This window comes from Neovison vison, chromosome 8, assembly GCF_020171115.1.
Source record: "Neovison vison isolate M4711 chromosome 8, ASM_NN_V1, whole genome shotgun sequence".
NCBI classification, from domain to species: Eukaryota; Metazoa; Chordata; class Mammalia; order Carnivora; family Mustelidae; genus Neogale; species Neogale vison.
This window is the reverse complement of record NC_058098.1, coordinates 114,354,103-114,371,394: the sequence shown is the minus strand read 5'-3', so window position 1 is coordinate 114,371,394 and position 17,292 is coordinate 114,354,103. Positions and strand designations below refer to the sequence as shown.

At 39.4% G+C, this 17,292-nt stretch overlaps 1 protein-coding gene across 1 annotated transcript; it reads right to left on the bottom strand.

Annotated features, from left to right (window-relative positions):
• Positions 1 to 616: 616 nt before the first annotated feature.
• Positions 617 to 14,809, bottom strand: SULT6B1 (sulfotransferase family 6B member 1). The gene is made up of 7 exons (XM_044262522.1): positions 14,611 to 14,809; positions 13,511 to 13,623; positions 9,250 to 9,339; positions 8,194 to 8,320; positions 6,925 to 7,019; positions 3,348 to 3,504; positions 617 to 790 (listed from the first exon to the last, which is right to left on the bottom strand). Exons 1-7 carry the CDS (start codon positions 14,807 to 14,809, stop codon positions 660 to 662), a joined length of 912 nt encoding a protein of 303 aa, XP_044118457.1. The 3' UTR covers positions 617 to 659.
• Between the last annotated feature and the right edge of the window lie 2,483 nt (positions 14,810 to 17,292).

Here is a 17,292-nt window from a genome sequence, read left to right as displayed (position 1 = left end):
CACCCAGGTGCCCTCATCACCTAAAAGAATTTTTAAGAATTTTTATCCAGCCTTTCTTGGTGTTCTGAAGGAAGGGTTTTCAGCTTATGTAATCCACCACACTTCCAGGAATAGTATAGGGCCTTCTGCAGGGCCCTGCACAGAGTAGATGAGCCATGCATTTTCCTTGAATTATATGAGGACAGATTGAGTCACCTGACTTCAGTGCCGAGTTGGAATTACATTTTCCCCAACAGTAAGTTTGAGATAGCCACCACAAGTGCTTTGATTCACAGTGAGAGACAGAGGAATTATTCTGAGAAGACAAAAATTAGGCTTCATTGGGAGGGCTGTCTCGCGTACACCCAAACACTGACTTAGGCATGTTACTGATAGTATCTGCTTATGCTCCTGGGTGAACCCACAGCATGAAAGAAGTGAAAATCCCCCATGAACAAGAGTGTCCTCTCTGGACAGCTAAATGACCTTTCCTCCAAAAGTGAGCAAACAAGCTTGAGTTTAAAAACTTAAATGTTCTCAGTATTATTAATTTCATGCTATTTATATCTAAATGTTATTGAATAATCATTATTTGGTTATTTGATCAACCTATTTCATTATTTAAATTTAATTATTATTCAGGAGAATAAAATATCCACGCCTGCTGCATTAACCAGAAATCAAGCTTGGCAATAGGATTCATACTTCAGCTTTGCTCCTAAGGAAGTGCCTGCTAAGCACTCTTTGAATTTTGCATCCATTTCCTGGTTCTGAGTTTCACTGAACAAATTCTTCCAGTCGCCAACTTCACCTGCAACACACAAAAAACAACAGATCCAGATATCTGTTAGAATATTTTTTCCTGGGGAGCCTGGGTGGCTCAGTGGGTTAAAGCCTCTGCATGATCCCAGAGTCCTGGGATCAGCTGCATCTGGCTCTCTGCTCAGCCGGGAGCCTGCTTCCTCCTCTCTCTCTGTCTGCCCCTCTGCCCACTTGTGATCTCTGTCTGCCAAGTAAATAAATAAATCTTAAAAAAAAAAAAAAAAAAAAGAATATTTCTTCCTGTTTTTTTTTTAGCTACTTTCTTATTTTATTTTATTTTTATTTTTATTTAGGTATAGTGACACACAGTGTTACATTAGTTTCAGGTGTATCACACATTGATTCAACAACTCTCTAAGTTATGCCCTGTTCACCACATGTATAGATCCCCTCCATCACCTGTATACAACACCATTACAACACCACTGGCTGCATTCCTAATGCTTTCTTTGCCTTTTATTCTTGTGGCTTATTTATCCCATAACAGGAGACATATACCTCCCATGCCCCTTCACCCCTTTCTCCCATCCCCCACCCCTATTTCTTCTCAGTGCAGCATTTCACTCTGAAATGTGAAAATGGACACATGAAGAAAATTGGTCTTTTTTTTTTTAAGATTTTTTTTAAAGTTTTTTTGTTTTTGTTTTTGTTTTTTGTTTGTTTTTTTGACAGAGATAGAGATCACAAGTAGGCAGGGAGGCAGGCAGAGAGTGAGGGGGAAGTAGGCTCCCCACTGAGCAGAAAGCCCCCTGCAGGGCTCCATCCCAGGACCCTGAGACCATGACCTGAGACCATGACCTGAGCTGAAGGCAGAGGCTTAACCCACTGAGCCTCCCAGGCACCCCAAGAAAATTGGTCTTAAGAATGAACATAGACTCTTGTAAAATTAATGGTATTCACTGGGGATTCCCCATCTGTGGCATGGGAGGTGATTTGCTCTTTACATAACTGAGGGGACAATAGGCTTCAGAGAGCTCCTATTTCCCCCTCCAACACCCCCCCCCATCTCAAGCTTTGAGACCTAAATTTCCACTTTTTGAGAGTCATTTTTTTTCCCCTCTGTAAAGTCTTTTAAATACTTTAACCCTTGAGAAGTTATCAGTTTCCAGCAGGATTTTATGAAAACCTCAGATTATTGAAAATTTTACAGGAAGTTATTTTGCCTGAGATTAGGATATGTTTTCTTTTTGCTCTTAAAAGTGAAGGAAGTTACTTCTTTCTTTAGAATCTTTTGGTGATTTGGGTTGAAGGTGTAAGTTCCTTGTTGCATAGCCATTTGAAATGTATATTTATAAAGAGGATTTGATGACAGGAGGAAATGCTTAGATATATGAAGGGATTAACGTAAAACACAAAACTATTTACAAATGTCATCCACTACATAAAAGATCACAGGGTAAGGCTGGAAGAAATATGCTAAAAAAGTTACACATGCCTCTGGTGGGAGAAATGTGGATAATTTTTAATGCTTTTTCAACTTTTCCTGTGCTTTCTGAATTTTCTACAAAGACTATTATAAAATTTTTAAATTATTACTTTATTTTAGAATTTTTCTGTTCTGAATAGTGCTTGATTAACAATGTACAGAAACGTTCTGATTAACAATGTACAGAAACGCTCTATTTTCCCCCTCCTTTATAGTTTATCAAACAAGGCATAAAAATTGAGAATAATGTCAGGAATCAAATGAAAGATTTATATTCAATGTTCCATTCACAGAGGGGATTTTAAATGGATCTTCATTCGATAAAATATAGTAGAGTCAAGTAAACATACGTTCAAATCCTGATTCCACTGATCATTAGCTTTGTGACAATGGATAAATTAATATCCCTGAGTTTTGATGCCCACATTTGTAAAATTAAGGAATTAATATCTTTTTTTTTTTTTTTTGCTGTAAAATTTATGCCCAGCAAAAGGTCTAACAGATGGTAGATGCCTGATAAATGACAGCTGTCATTGTGGTATGTGTTGCCTCTAAGTCACCTTATACTTTCATTATATATGCAATAAAAGGACCTGTAATTCCTTAGCTGTGTTACCATGAATTTCCATAAGAAATTAGAATGCTTTAACAAAATTTAGTAAATCTTCAAGTGACAGAGATAGCTAGTTGCTTATCCAATACTCATTATCTCCTCCTTTCTTATTAACAAAACCCTGATTTTAATCTGGCAATTATGTGCCCACCTAAAAAAAAAAAAAAAAATCACAGTTCCCAGCCAACAGTACTGCCAGATGTGGCCAATAAGGTGTGCATGATTCTCTGTCTCTTGCTACTCCCTTTTTATTTTAATAAAACAATCCTTTAATTTAATGTAATGGCTTCTGTCTTGCCATCACAAAGTGACAAGCAGAAAGGCAGAAGGAACTGAGTACACTAAGAGATTTTAGATATTTTGGACGTGCCAGTCTAGTTCTGAACTGTGTCAAACTTCTTGTTGAGGGAGAGAAAAAGGGAATCCTGTCTTAATTTAAGGTCTAGTGATGTGGATTTCCTATCACATGCAGATTGACCCGTGTCCCAGAGACCAGTGTGGCTTTACCTTTGCGGAACAAAAACGGACCAACAGCACCATGCGTTTCCTGGGACTTGGCTCTCATTGCTTGGAAGGTACTCTGGGCTGAGATGGTTTGAATCTGCTCCCCCGTTAAAGAGAATCCAAAGAACTCAGCAATTTGTTTTATTCCAGCAGCCAGGTTCTGAAAACAAAATTTTCAGGGGTAAACTTCCTTCTGTGGGAATTGTGCCATAGCAAAAACAGGCTTCTTAGCCAGAATAGATTAAGCTTAGTGCACTAACTCATCTTTTTATCTCAGGAGCTTTAGACTTCTGATACTTCTGTATCAATATTCAAGATAGCCTTACATGATATTCTGTATCGATTTTCCTTTGTAGTTTTTTTTTTTAAGATTTTATTTATTTATTTGACAGAGAGAAATCAGAAGTAGATGGAGAGGCAGGCAGAGAGAGAGAGAGGGAAGCAGGCTCCCTGCTGTGCAGAGACCCTGATGTGGGACTCATCCCAGGACTCTGAGATCATGACCTGAGCCGAAGGCAGCGGCTTAACCCACTGAGCCACCCAGGCGCCCATGTAGTTTTTTTTTAAGATTTTATTTATTTATTTGACAGAGAGAGAGAGATCACAAGTAGGCAGAGAGGCAGGCAGAGGTGGTGGGGGAAGCAGAGAGCCTGATGTGGGACTCGATCCCAGGACCCTGAGATCATGACCTGAACTGAAGGCAGAGGCTTAACCCACAGGTGCCCAGTCCTTTATAGTTTCAATATATGACTCTTCCTGAACTCTTCAGGATATAAATAATGATAGTAAGCATTAAGTGGAAGGTAAGATTCTAGGTGATATTCACTTTACTAAAAAGCACCTGTTTTGATGAGGTGAGGAAATTAATGTAATTGTACGTGATCATTCCAATTCTTTTTTCTTTTGAATCCTGTGTTTAATTCCATCAGGAAAGTCTAATTTTTAGAATCATAAAAACTAGAGGGAGTCTTGAAATGTATCTTGTCTAAATACACTTGTAAATCATGAACCCCCTCAACAGTATTGCTGACCAATGAAGAATCATGAATCTCCTAGGACAGTTTCTTAAGCTGTATTCTACAGAACACTAATTTACTTTGTAGTTATAGATGATCCATGAAAAAAAAAGGAGGTTGAAGAGTTGAGGTCCAGTAAGTTTGGAATCCTTTTGGTTAAAAAAGATAACCTTTTTGTTTGCTTGCTTTTCCTATAGGATCTCCCAATCTTTACTATGCCAGCTTGCAACATAAATATCCCAGAAGTCTAGCAGTTTCCAAATCAGTTTGAACTCTAAGAAGAATTATTAACATCTGGGCAACACTGACATTCCACAGAACACAAGTTTTAGAGATATTATTCTAGAAGGGGAACTAAATTGGTATGCTCTTTCTTGTTCCATAGATGCACTCTATCAACCGAAGGGACCAGTTCAGTGATACTTTCCTTTGATAAGAATGTCAGGGGAGACTGGTGTTAAGAACTCACTTCCACTAGGAGGCATCTGACACACTCCCTTCTTTTTAACATCCTTTCTTCACTGGACTTTAGGGACCCTGGCTTCCCCTCTGCCTCAGTAGCCCCTCCTCTTTCTCCTTTGCAGATTCTTCCTGTTTCCCAAGCTCTCTCTATGGGGGAACTCCAGGGCTCAGTTCTTGGTCTTCTTCTCTTCTCCATCTGTATACATACATACATGGGTATGTAATCTCATGGCTTTAATACCATACATGTGCCAAATTTAGATGTACAGCCCAGAACTCTCTTCATTCAAGACTTTTATACCCAATTGCCTATCTGACCTCTCCATCTGGATGACTGATAAGCATCTCAGACTAAGCTAACACCAAAACCCTGATCTCTCCCACTATTCTGCTTTCGCCTGCTGGCATCTCCTACTCAAATGATGACAACTCAATCCTCTCAGTTGGTCAAGCCAATAATATTGGAGTCCTATCTGATTTCTCTTTTTCTTTCCATTCTTTCTCCTGTGCAGTCCAGCAACAAATCCTATTAGCTCTTCTTCAACATAAATTCAGAATTCAACCACTTATCACTGCCACTGCCCCTTCTGGCCTGAGCCACCATCTTCCTTTGCTTGGACTACTGCAATACTCTCCTCATGGTTTCTCTACACTGTCTTTGCTTCTCTCTAGTATGTTCTCATGCAGCAATCAGAATGAACCTATTAAAAATACATCAACTTGGGCGCCTGGGTGGCTCAGTGGGTTAAGCCTCTGCCTTCGGCTCAGGTCATGATCTCAGGGTCCTGGGATCAAGCCCTGCATCGGGCTCTCTGCTCAGCAGGGAGTCTGCTTCCTTCTCTCTCTCTCTGCCTGCCTCTCTGCCTACTTGTGATTTCTCTCTGTCAAACAAATAAATAAAATCTAAAAAAAAAAAAATGCGTCAACTCCTATCAGGCTTCTGCTGGACTTCTGCAGTGGCTTCCCCTTTCACTCAGAGTGAAAGCCAAAGGATTTCAATGGTCTGCCACATGATTCACTCTACCTCATTCCCTTGCCTCTGTTCTCATTGGTTAATCTCCTCAGGCTCACCCCTAAGGACCCAGCCACATTCACCTCCTTCATGTCACTTAACAATGCCTGGAATACTTCTACCTCAGGACCTTTACTCCAGTTGATTCTGTATGCCTGGAAAGCTCTTATTCCAGTTACCACTTGGCTCACTCCCTCTTTTTTTAGATCTTCGCTCAAAAGATCTATCCTACTTATACTGGGATCTGTCCAACATCGCAAGTTCCCACCCCTACCTAGCATTTCCAGTTTTCCTTAATCAGCTATGCCATTTTTTTTCTCCCACATATTATAAATTAAAAAATATTATATTTATTATTTCTCTTTCTCTCTCCCTGCCTTCTTCAGTTAGAAGGTAAGCTTCTCCAGGGCAGTGAACTTACTGGTTTGCTTACTGATGTATCACAAAGACCTAGAACAATGCTAATCGCTCATTCACTAAATGTTCATGAGTAACAATTCATGCATAAGCAATTTTAAAAATAACATCATATGGAAAGATCCAATTCACAGCCAAATGCATGTTCAGTTAAATCTCAACTGAAACCTACCTATTATTTTTGCCATTCTTATTTTTTTTAAAGATTTAATCAATTTATTTGACAGGGAGAGATTACAAGTAGGCAGAGCGGCAGGCAGAGAGAGAGGAAGGGAAGCAGGCCTCCCGCTGAGCAGAGAGCCCGTTGCCAGACTTGATCCCAGGACCCTGAGATCATGACCCTAGCCGAAGGCAGCGGCCCAACCCACTGAGCCACCCAGGTGCCCTGCCATTCTTATTCTTAAACCTACCTATTATTTCTGCCATTTCCTGCTATCACAGCAGGAAAATAAAGCAGCCACTCTTAGTAATAAGTTGCTAAGCATTACTTTGTTTCTGTTAAATAAAGAATCTAAGCCCCTATACATTTTTCTTCCCTAGCACTGTCCCACATATCTAGAATATTCTTTTTTTTAATTGAATAAAATATTCATACAACTGGACATTAAAAGTAAGTGCTCTATGTTTATTTTATAAGAAATTTTCTATAGAATGTCAGTAATCATAATCTCACCTCTTTCAGGTCTTCGTATAATATGAACTTAACATTTTCATCATCAAGATGTTTGTTCCAATTAATGGCAAAATCAAAATAACTTCCCCAAGAAACTGAAAACACAGGAAAAAAATTCTTAAAGAATTTTAAATAGCTGAGGTTAAAATGAAAGATAGTTAATGTATGCTCAAAATATAAACTATACATATGTGTATATGCTCAAAAAAGATTTTTTAAAAGATTTTATTTATTTATTTGACAGAGAGAGATCACAAGTAGGCAGAGAGGCAGGCAGAGAGAGAAAGGGAAGCAGGCTCCCTGCTGAGCAGAGAGCCCGATGAGGGACTTGATCCCAGGACCCTGAGATTATGACCTGAGCCGAAGGCAGCAGCTTAACCCACTGAGCCACCCAGGTGCCCCAAGATTTTTTTTTTTTAAAGATTTATTTAGGGCCTGAGATAATGACCTGAGCCAAAATCAAGAGTCTGACATTTAACTGGCTGAGCCACCCAGGCACCACTCAAACATGAGGTTTGTTATTACGAATCCCTGCTCCAAAAGAATTGTATAAACCATTCCTATCTTGAGATTTCTAATCATTTTATTATTTTCATCAATAATAACACAACTAAGCAAGTTGCAAAAGTGGTTTGATTAACAACTGTCAGATATTCATGGTTAAGTGAATAAAATAATTCAGAAATAGTGAATGATATATGGAAACTAACAGATAGTGTCAGAAAGATAGAAATGATTAGACAGATGTTGTCTAGATCAGCATTGCCCAATAGAAATTGAATGCAAACCACATCTGTAATTTTATTTTATTTCTGAAGATGTATTTATTAGAGAGAAGTGCACAAGTGGGACGGGCAGAGGGATAAGGAGAGAAAATCTGAAGCAGACTCTGTGGGACTTATTTTATTTTATTTTTTTTAATTTATTTATTTTTGGTAATCTCTATCCCCAACATGGGGTTGAACTCACAATCCAAGATTAAGAGTCACATGCTCTATCCACCGAGCCAGCCAGGTGCCCCTGTCCCATGTCTGTTCTATGCCTACCCCCTACTCATAGTCAACATGTGAATTGCCCAAATTATTTTTAAAAGCACTAGTGTATTATTGTTTGATGCACAGAACTAGTGGTGCTATAAAACTTCATTTAAAAGCAACTTTTTGGTTCCTGGGTCCTTCATAATCTTTCTTCACTGTAAAACACATTTGATTTTTTTGTACTTAGTGGGGTCACCTGTTGAAGTGAGAATTCTTTTGCCAACAGCTATACCTTGTCCTTTCATGAACTGTCTGAAGAATTCATCCCAAGAGCCATAGCTTGGAATATCAGGGACGTCATTGTGGAAATGGAAAAAAGATACTGCTGTATCTTTAGGGTTTCGAAATATCACCAATATCTAGGGAGAAAAAATTAAGTTAATTTATTCAGGTCAATGTTTTGAACCTTGGAAAAGTGAAGGGGTGAGCAATATCGTTGTATATTTTTGTATACAACTTAATTTCGTTAACAAAAAGAGGAAGAATGACAGGAAGAAATTGAGGAAGAGGTGGTAGCAGGTGGGGAAATTTAGGGAAAGGGGAGAAAAAAGAAGAAAAAGGAGATCGATGTTGTAGTAGAGAACTTCTGCTAATGAACTTTGTACTCAGGACCTTCAGATTATGAGACTGACACGCTGCCTACTGCGCTAAGGAGGCACCCTATCTGCTAATGAACTTTGTAAAAAGGCGCATATAGAAGACATCAAAAAGGAAAAAAGAGGAAGCTCATTAGCTTCCTCTGGAAAGTTAAATTGCAAAGTAAAAATTGCAAAATAGTATTAAGGAAAATGAAAATAATGTTCAGAGTTTGGTGGGAGAAGATCCAATAGGAGTAAGAGTGACCAAAGCATCTGCAGTTACATATACACGACATGAAGTTTGCTATTATATGTGAAGTTCAGAAACAAAATTATTTCAGACCTCAGGGAAATAATGCTCACCAGAAAGAACGGCGACAACAACAGCAAACCCTGCCGCGTGTTTTCCTAGATTGTACTCTCTTGTTAAACACTCTAAATATCTTAGTGGGATTCTGAAATCTATTCACTATAAAACAGATTAAAAATATGTTCCATTCTAGGTATATGTTTTATATCCTAGCTGAAAATACCTTTGCTTTGCATGAAACTATAGCTAATATAATCTGAAGAAACAACAGAAGAAATATTAAATCTCACACTTCATTTGTTAAAATTCTGTAAGATAGGAACTTCATCACATAGCCCAGAAAGGCAATATCTAGACGTTAAATACTTCAAACTGACATATGAGTAAGAATGACACTCACCTTGGCTTTATTCTTGATGATGGACCCAGGTAATTTGTCATAATGGAGGTGAGTTGCCAAAATCCTTGGCGATGGGAACTGTTTCATTCTCTTAAAAACATACACAATAAAGTGAAAGTATGGGTGTGTCTTATGGTCAATCACTCTTTTTGTTCTTTTTTAAAGATTTTATTTATTTATTTGACAGACAGAGATTACAAGTAGTCAGAGAGGGAGGCAGAGAGAGGAAGGGAAGCAGGCTCCCCATTAAGCAGAGAACCTGATGTGGGCCTCGATCCCAGGACCCTGGGATCATGACCTGAGCCAAAGGCAGAGGCTTTAACCCACTGAGCCACCCAGGCACCCCATGGTCAATCACTCTTTTTTTTTTTTTTAAAGATTTTTATTTATTTATTTGACAGAGATCACAGGTAGACAGAGAGGCAGGCAGAGAGAGAGGAGGAAGCAGGCTCCCTGCTGAACAGAGAGCCCAATGTGGGACTCTATCCCAGTAACCTGGGTTCATGACCTGAGCCGAAGGCAGAGGATTTAACCCACTGAGCCACCCAGGCGCCCCTGGTCAATCACTCTTAAGTGTAGTATTTGAATGGTAGTTTCAAGGATCACTATTGTGTCTTCTTCAGTTCCTCCTCAAAATTTTTTTGTTTTGTTTCGTTTTAGAGAGAGAGAAAGGAAGAATGTGCTTGTGCACAGGGTTGGGGGAAGGGCAGAGGGAGAGAGCATCTTAAGCAGCTTCACCTCCAGTGCGGAGCCCTGTGTGTGGGAGTGGGGGAGGATTGAATGGGGGTGGGCTTGGCTCAATCTCATAACCCCGAGATCATGACCCGAACTGAAATCAAGACTCAGATGCTTAACTGACTGAGCCTCCCAGGTGCCCCTCTTCTCCCAGTTTTTATTTTTTTGTTTTCTTACTTTAGGGAGGCAAGGAGTAGAAAAAGTCATAAACAAATAATTTAAATCATCCTTTTGGAAGTCCTTGTAGGATCTGGTTTATCTTTCATTTTCTTTTTTTTTTTTTGGTTGTTTTTTGAAAAGTTTACCTTTTCTCGCAATCACACCAAATTCTTTTTGTTCAAGAAAGCTCATAATCTAAAGTCTACTCTTTGAGTTAATATGGCTGTCTCCTATATTCGAGGTTTTTAACAGAAATATTCAAGTTTTCCCATAGCTCCTCCGAACCTATTTTTAATATCTAGATTTTTTTTTTAACCAAAAATATTCCAGGGGCACCTGGGTGGCTCAACCGGTTAAGCATTTGCCTTCAACTCAGGTCATGATCCCTAGGTCCTGGGATCAAACCCCAAGCTGGGCTCCCTCCTCAGCAGGGAGCCTGCTTTTCCCTCTTCCTCTTCCTCCATTCATGCTCTCCCTCTCTTTCAAATAAACAAATAAATGATTTTTTAAAATTTCCATTCAAATATCCCAACAGAACCTGAAAATGTATAGTCACTTAACTATCTGAGAGATATTTTATAAGAGAAAATCTTGTCAGTGTGAGGACTCAATAACTGATTCTTTGTGTGTATGTATCTACTTCTACTGATAATTTAAGAAATGAATTGATCTGTTTAATCTGCCAGCGGTAAGGGTTTTGCCTTAAAATCAGGCCTTTAGTATGTTATATGGGTTAAAGTTTCAAGTTTATTTCCATACTTGTAGAGGTCACTCACTGTTTGGTCACATTATTTCAGTGATAAAATGATATATTTAGATATTTGTAGCCAATTGTTCTGTAAAAATTTAGTGGAGATCCCAACTCAAGCAAGGGAAAAACATAAAAAAAAGTTCTAAAAATAAAAAAGCCAATGTAAGTCAATGATATGGGCCCAAGTGGTGATTAATAGTCATAATACTTGATTTACATCATTAGTTTTGAATGTCACTTTTAGATTCATTCACAGCAATCCTCTCAGGTAGGTGTTATAACCCTCATTTTAGAGAGTAACAATAGGCTTTGAGGTTTTAAGTGCTTTGTACAAAACCACACAGATGGTAATTTTCAGATTAAGTTATAGTATGCTGTTTCGACTACACTGCACGGCCAAAAATCACAAAAAGACATATGAGAAATGGTAAAGTTCCTAAAAGGATTAGAAAAATATCCAGGGAGAAAGTGAGAAATAACTGTAACAAAACTGATATGCATATAATAAAACATTGATGAAAATGTGATATGGCCAAACTATAAGCAGCGTAAAGACTGTATATTTATTTTATTTTATTTACTTTTTTAAGTAATCTCTATGCTGACCCACAACCCTGATATCAAGAGTTGCACGCTCCACCAACTAAGATAGCCAGGTACAGGAAAATATATGTATTTTAGGAAAGTTTTCTGTAAAGTGAATGGCTGTTAAGTAAAGCTTGTCTTCTTACTGATTTCCATTTTAAAATGGAGGTGCATGGCTGGCTCAGTCAGAGCAAGCAACTCTTGATTTCCAGGTCATGAGTTGAAGCCCCACTTTTGGTGTAGAGTTTACTTTTTTAAAAAAAGTTGGAAAACTGGGAAAATGTTAGCATAAACTGTAAAGTTGATGCTAAATACCCTCTTTAGAAAAAATGTTATGCAATGGTCTGGACAGGAGAAACCGGTGGGGCTTTTCACTGGCCCATCGTTTCTTACCTAGGAAAAAACTTCTTAAGTCTCCTGTCCACACATCCTGAACCAGTCCTGACTGCCCACATCTGGGGGCAGTCAGCCAAAGCAGGATGGCTTACCTTACCATGGGCAAGAGCACATTTACCTCCCACTCCATCCCCTCCCCACAAGTCCTTACACATTTGCATATGATTTTCTGTGACTTTAGCCCGATCCATGGAAAAATGACTTTCTTCCACGTAAAATCCAAATTCTCAGCTTATATTTGCATTCATGCCAAGTGTTTCTGTCATTTTCCAGAAACCACTTTCTAAGTCCCAATCCAATAATTTATTTTTAGTAACTGAGTTCTTCTGTCTGCTTGGTAGTTGGGAGTCTTGGTAGTAAACACGTCTCAAAATTTTGCTGAGATTGTGGTTCCTCCTTGAATACAGCCTTCCCATCCCAAATGCATTTCTGGTGTATCTAGGTAGGGCGGGGGTTGGTCTGACTCTCACCTGTCCTGTCCAAGCACTGAAGTCTTGAGGCAGATCCTTCTTCCCACCCTTTTCTTGCCTTCCCTAGCAGGAACCAGAGTATCCTGTCTCACACCCAAGCCCCACTTAGTTTTACTGATAAAGTGAATGATAACATGTGGTAAGGTGAATCAGAACAGGCAGGATGACCTGTTAGAACGTTTACACACACCAGTGACTTACTCTCTCAGCTACTACTTGATCCTTTTCCATCTCCCCCCACCCCACCCTCCACCAACACACACACACACCAGAGTCATCATGGAGGCAGGGACATCAAAGGAAATGTCTTATTAGGAAAAGTCTGGGGACTGCTGACATAAACTGAAGGCAGGATGATCTGGGCCTTAGAAGAACCCTTTTATGACATCCCACCCAAGTCTCCGTCTTCAGACACAAAGCTTTTTTTAAATTTCAGTTTCTTAAAAAAGATTTTGCTTTTATATTTATTTACTTAAGATTTTTTTAAAATGAAGATTTTACTTCTCTGATAAAATGTAAGAGTATGTGTGAGGCGGTGGGGGGTGGGGAGGGCGGGGTGGGTGTCAGGGCAGGGAGAGAGACAAGCAGATTCGACGCTGAGTGCCAAGACAGACCTGGGCTCAACCTCAAGACCCTGAGATCATGACCTGAGCCAAATCCAAGAGTTGGATGTTTAACCAACAGAGCCACCTAGGAGCTCCTAAGATTTTATTTTTTAAGTAATCTCTATACCCAAATGGGGCTCAAACTTACAACTCTGAGATCAGAAGTCACATACTGTACTCAGTGAGCCAGGCAGGCAACCCTGGTTTTAATTTTTCTTCAGGTTTCTCGGCTTGCTTTATCTTCTATTTTTTTTTCTTTTACAAGTAGGCTGTCTCTATATATTCTTAACCTCTTGCAGAGGTTAGGAAGCACTAATTGGAAAACTTGGGTTCAAATCTTGGCCCTGCCATTTATTAGCCCCTAACAGTTTTGCCTTTTGTCATTTGGTGATGAGGTTATTTTGCCATGAAATAAGATCATCCTTGAAAAGTGCTGGGAGTATATGGTGAACACAAAATAAGTTGCCCAATTTTCTGAACTCAAAACTAAAACTCTACCCCAAATGGAAGAAATTTTCCGTGATAATTTACTATAAATTTAAAGTCTGTTTTGTACTAACCTCATATTTTTCTGGGTCCCCACATTCAAGAATTGGGAATTCTGGATACTCATACTTTTTCTTAGATTCAGCAAATATCAGCTCATTAATGATGTGGAGAATCCAATTTGAACCTTAAAGAAAAATCCAAGAACCAAAGATCATTAAGGAGTCTTGATTTAGCAAAGGCATGTTACTTTCACATATATATCATAAAAATTGGAACCTACAGCCATCCTGTGGTATGACCAATCAGTTCTTCTGCATCTGAAATAAACTGCACTGTGGGAGGAAATAGAGTTTTGTAGAAAACAGCACTTCTTACTTACATTAGTACAAAATTTAAGTTATCTTATTTTGCAGATTTTTCCTTTAACAAATGACAATACTGCTTGAATACATGTTCCTTATAGAACACTGTTATGTTACAGAAATGATTGTTTATTGCATATCATGTATTATTTCCTCTTACACTAATGAATATTTTCTATAGGAGTATAGATATTTTTGATTTTATAAAAACCCAGCATCGATTAACAGAAAAAAATCAAATGGAGATGGCTTCAATAAGCACTTAGAGATGAAGTAAGTTAAAAAAAATCAAAAGTAGATTGTGAAATTGTGTGAAATAGGAGAATTTAGATTCTTAATGTCTCCTCCCCCATTAGCGAATCACCATGTAAAGCTGGTTTGCGAATCTAAAGGATGGATGATGTTTGATCCTGAAAAATATTCTATTATGTGGAAATCGTCATAGGCATTATAGACATGGGCGTGCTTTTGCCTTTAGTCAAGAATCAAGATGAAAATGATTATTGCTCTCAGTGCTTGATAACAAATGGACTTTCCTGCATTCATCTTTCTGGTAGCTAGCACCACCGTGCATGGTTTCTACATCCATCATTCATCAGACCTTCTCCCTCAGACACCAAGATTTCTAAAGCAGTTCTCATTATTGATGGCATAAGTTATGCTCTTAACCATCTTGATCATCCCTCCCACTGCTTTCTGGCTAGCTTCATGCAGAGATGAACTTCCCTCCTCCCCGACCTTTGCCTAGCACCCTGCCCAACCTACTCACTATGAAAAAGTACCCTGGTAGAAAATGATTTGTCATTTACCACACTTTGGATAAGATGCGAGCACTATGTCATCACTTCTGGCTTCAAAGGTGTCCAAGGCCTGGAAAGTTTCTGAGGTGCACATGGTGATTGGGTATGGAATCCCCTGATGAATGAAAAACAAGTGAGAAAGTGCGGTTTCTTTTGATTTTTCCAAAGCTTCGTCAATATAGTCAATAAATTTGGACTTATTGGCCATGCTGGCTCCCTGCTGATGAACCTGTTCTGTAGTTGTCCAGGGGAAGCAATAGCTTTTATTGGAGTTTTTCAGGAGGTGGAATAAAGGGCTCCTCCTATTCACATGAGAAATAAATTCTTTAATTCTCACTCCCTTCTCCTCACCTGCCTTTCCACACGCCCACCTCTGACAAAAGGTAAACCGCAGGTGCAAAGCAACCTGAGGATCAGAGAATATTACCCCAGGGGCTGATCATGTTACCGTTACAGACAATCCCTTGGAGGAAAGTAAGAATAGAATCTCTAACCAGACGACAACAGATATTAACTATCTAACAAATAGTTATTTAACTGAATTAGACATGCAATTTATTTCCATCACAGGAAAACTGAGGAAATTTTGTATGTCAGCGGAACGTATCTTACTAAGGCTGGTAGTAGATGTAGGAGAACAACTTTAATTTTTTAATTTTTTTTAAGACTTTATTTATTTGAGAGAGAGAGAGAGTGCTTGAGCAGGAAGGAGAGGGAGAAGCAGTCTCTCCCCTGAGCAGAGAGCCCAACAGGAGGCTCGATCCCAAGACCGTGGGATCATGACCTGAGCTGAAGGCAGACACCTAACTGACTGAGCCACCCAGGCACCTTGGAGAGCAACTTTTAATCTCCATTTTACAGAGGGGAAAGAACTGACCAGAGACAGTTCCTAAATAAATAGGTTTCTGGGTTTCATTATTTTTGTAATAATATATTTTAAAAATGTTTATAAAAAGGTAAAATTGGGGCGCCTGGGTGGCTCAGTGGGTTAAGCCGCTGCCTTCGGCTCAGGTCATGATCTCAGGGTCCTGGGATCGAGTCCCACATCGGGCTCTCTGCTCAGCAGGGAGCCTGCTTCCTCCTCTCTCTCTCTGCCTACTTGTAATCTCTCTCTGTCAAATAAATAAATAAAATCTTTTAAAAAAAAAGGTAAAATTGGAATATCTGACTGTCTTACTATTTTTGTATTTCCATACAGCACTTCCCTTGAAGGTGTTATTACTTACATAACAGCGGGGTGCTATTCACTGTAGGTGGGAAGCTTGTGTGTTTCAGACTCTCCCTCCCAAAAAAAGAAAACGAGTAAGACTGGACTCTCTGCCAAGCTGCTTAGTGGGATTGTCCCTTACATTATAGTCTTTGTTTTCCTGGGGAGGGTGGAATTTAAGGCATTAATTCAAATGCTGCTGTTGTCCTTTGCTTGCTTCTTAGTGAGTAAAATGATAAAAAAGACAATATGCCTGGATCCTGTTTTGACACTAATGCCTATAATTATAGGAGGATTTGGGAGGCTGTTTGGAATTGGTCATGTGAGCTTTGATTCTTCTTAGTCTCCCTGGGCTCAGGGCAAGCTGTCAGTCTTTCAGTTCTACCTACTTATTTTTTTCTTAAGATTTTATTTTTTAAAGTTTTTTATATATCCAAAGTGGCGCTCCAACTCACAACTTTGAGATCAAGAGTTGAGTACTCCACCAACTGAGCCAATCAGGTGCCCCCTCCTTGACTCTTAATTGTCTATATGCGTGGTGGAGGGAAACAGCACGAATGATTGCATAATAACCTAGATTTATGATTGTTTTTATTTATTTTTTATTTTTTTAAGATTTTATTTATTTATCAGAGAGAGAGAGGGAGAGAGAGCAAGCATAGGCAGACAAAATGGCAGGCAGAGGCAGAGAGAGAAGCAGGCTCCCTGCTGAGCAAGGAGCCTGATGTGGGACTCAATCCCAGGACGCTGGGATCATGACCTGAGCTGTAGGCAGCTGCTTAACCAACTGAGCCACCCAGGCGTCCCTAGATTTAAGATTATTTGTACTGCTGTGCTTTTGAGTGCAAGTGGGCCTCCAATTCTGTGCAATCCCAGCTTCTGTTTAGCTCTTGGATCCACCCAAGCCCAAGATAAATGGTGGGGACCGCTAGATTGCACCTGGCTTAGCTCATTCTCCTGGTGGCATCAACAAAGGAGGTTTCTTTAAAGCTCCTTTCCTTGAGATTAAAGACATTGTTCCCTCTTAATTTTTTTTTCTTTTCATTTTTTTTCCTAGGCTATGGACTTATATCAGAGAGAGAGAGGGAGAGAGAAATTGAGAGGGTGGGGGGGGAGTGAGAAAAAAAGAAAACCAAAACAAAACTGATGACCAAAAATGTCTAGGTTGATTAAACTGTAAAGTCTGATTAGTAAAGCAGGAAAGCAAGGATCAAGAAGCATAAAGCTCTTGTGAGGATTCTTGGAGGGGAGGTGGGTGGGGATAACTGGATGATAGGCATTAAGGAGGGCACTTGATGGAATGAACACTGGGTGTGATATGTAACCGATAATCACCGAAAATAAAAAAGAAGCATATGGCTCTTGTGTGCCAGTTGGCCCAAGGCTGACTTTTAGGGGAAGGCAATTCGGCTGCTCCTATGCCATCCCCCTCTTTATGTAGTACAGTGCCTCTTCAGGATTAAGTTGTGCTTTTCCCGTCTTCT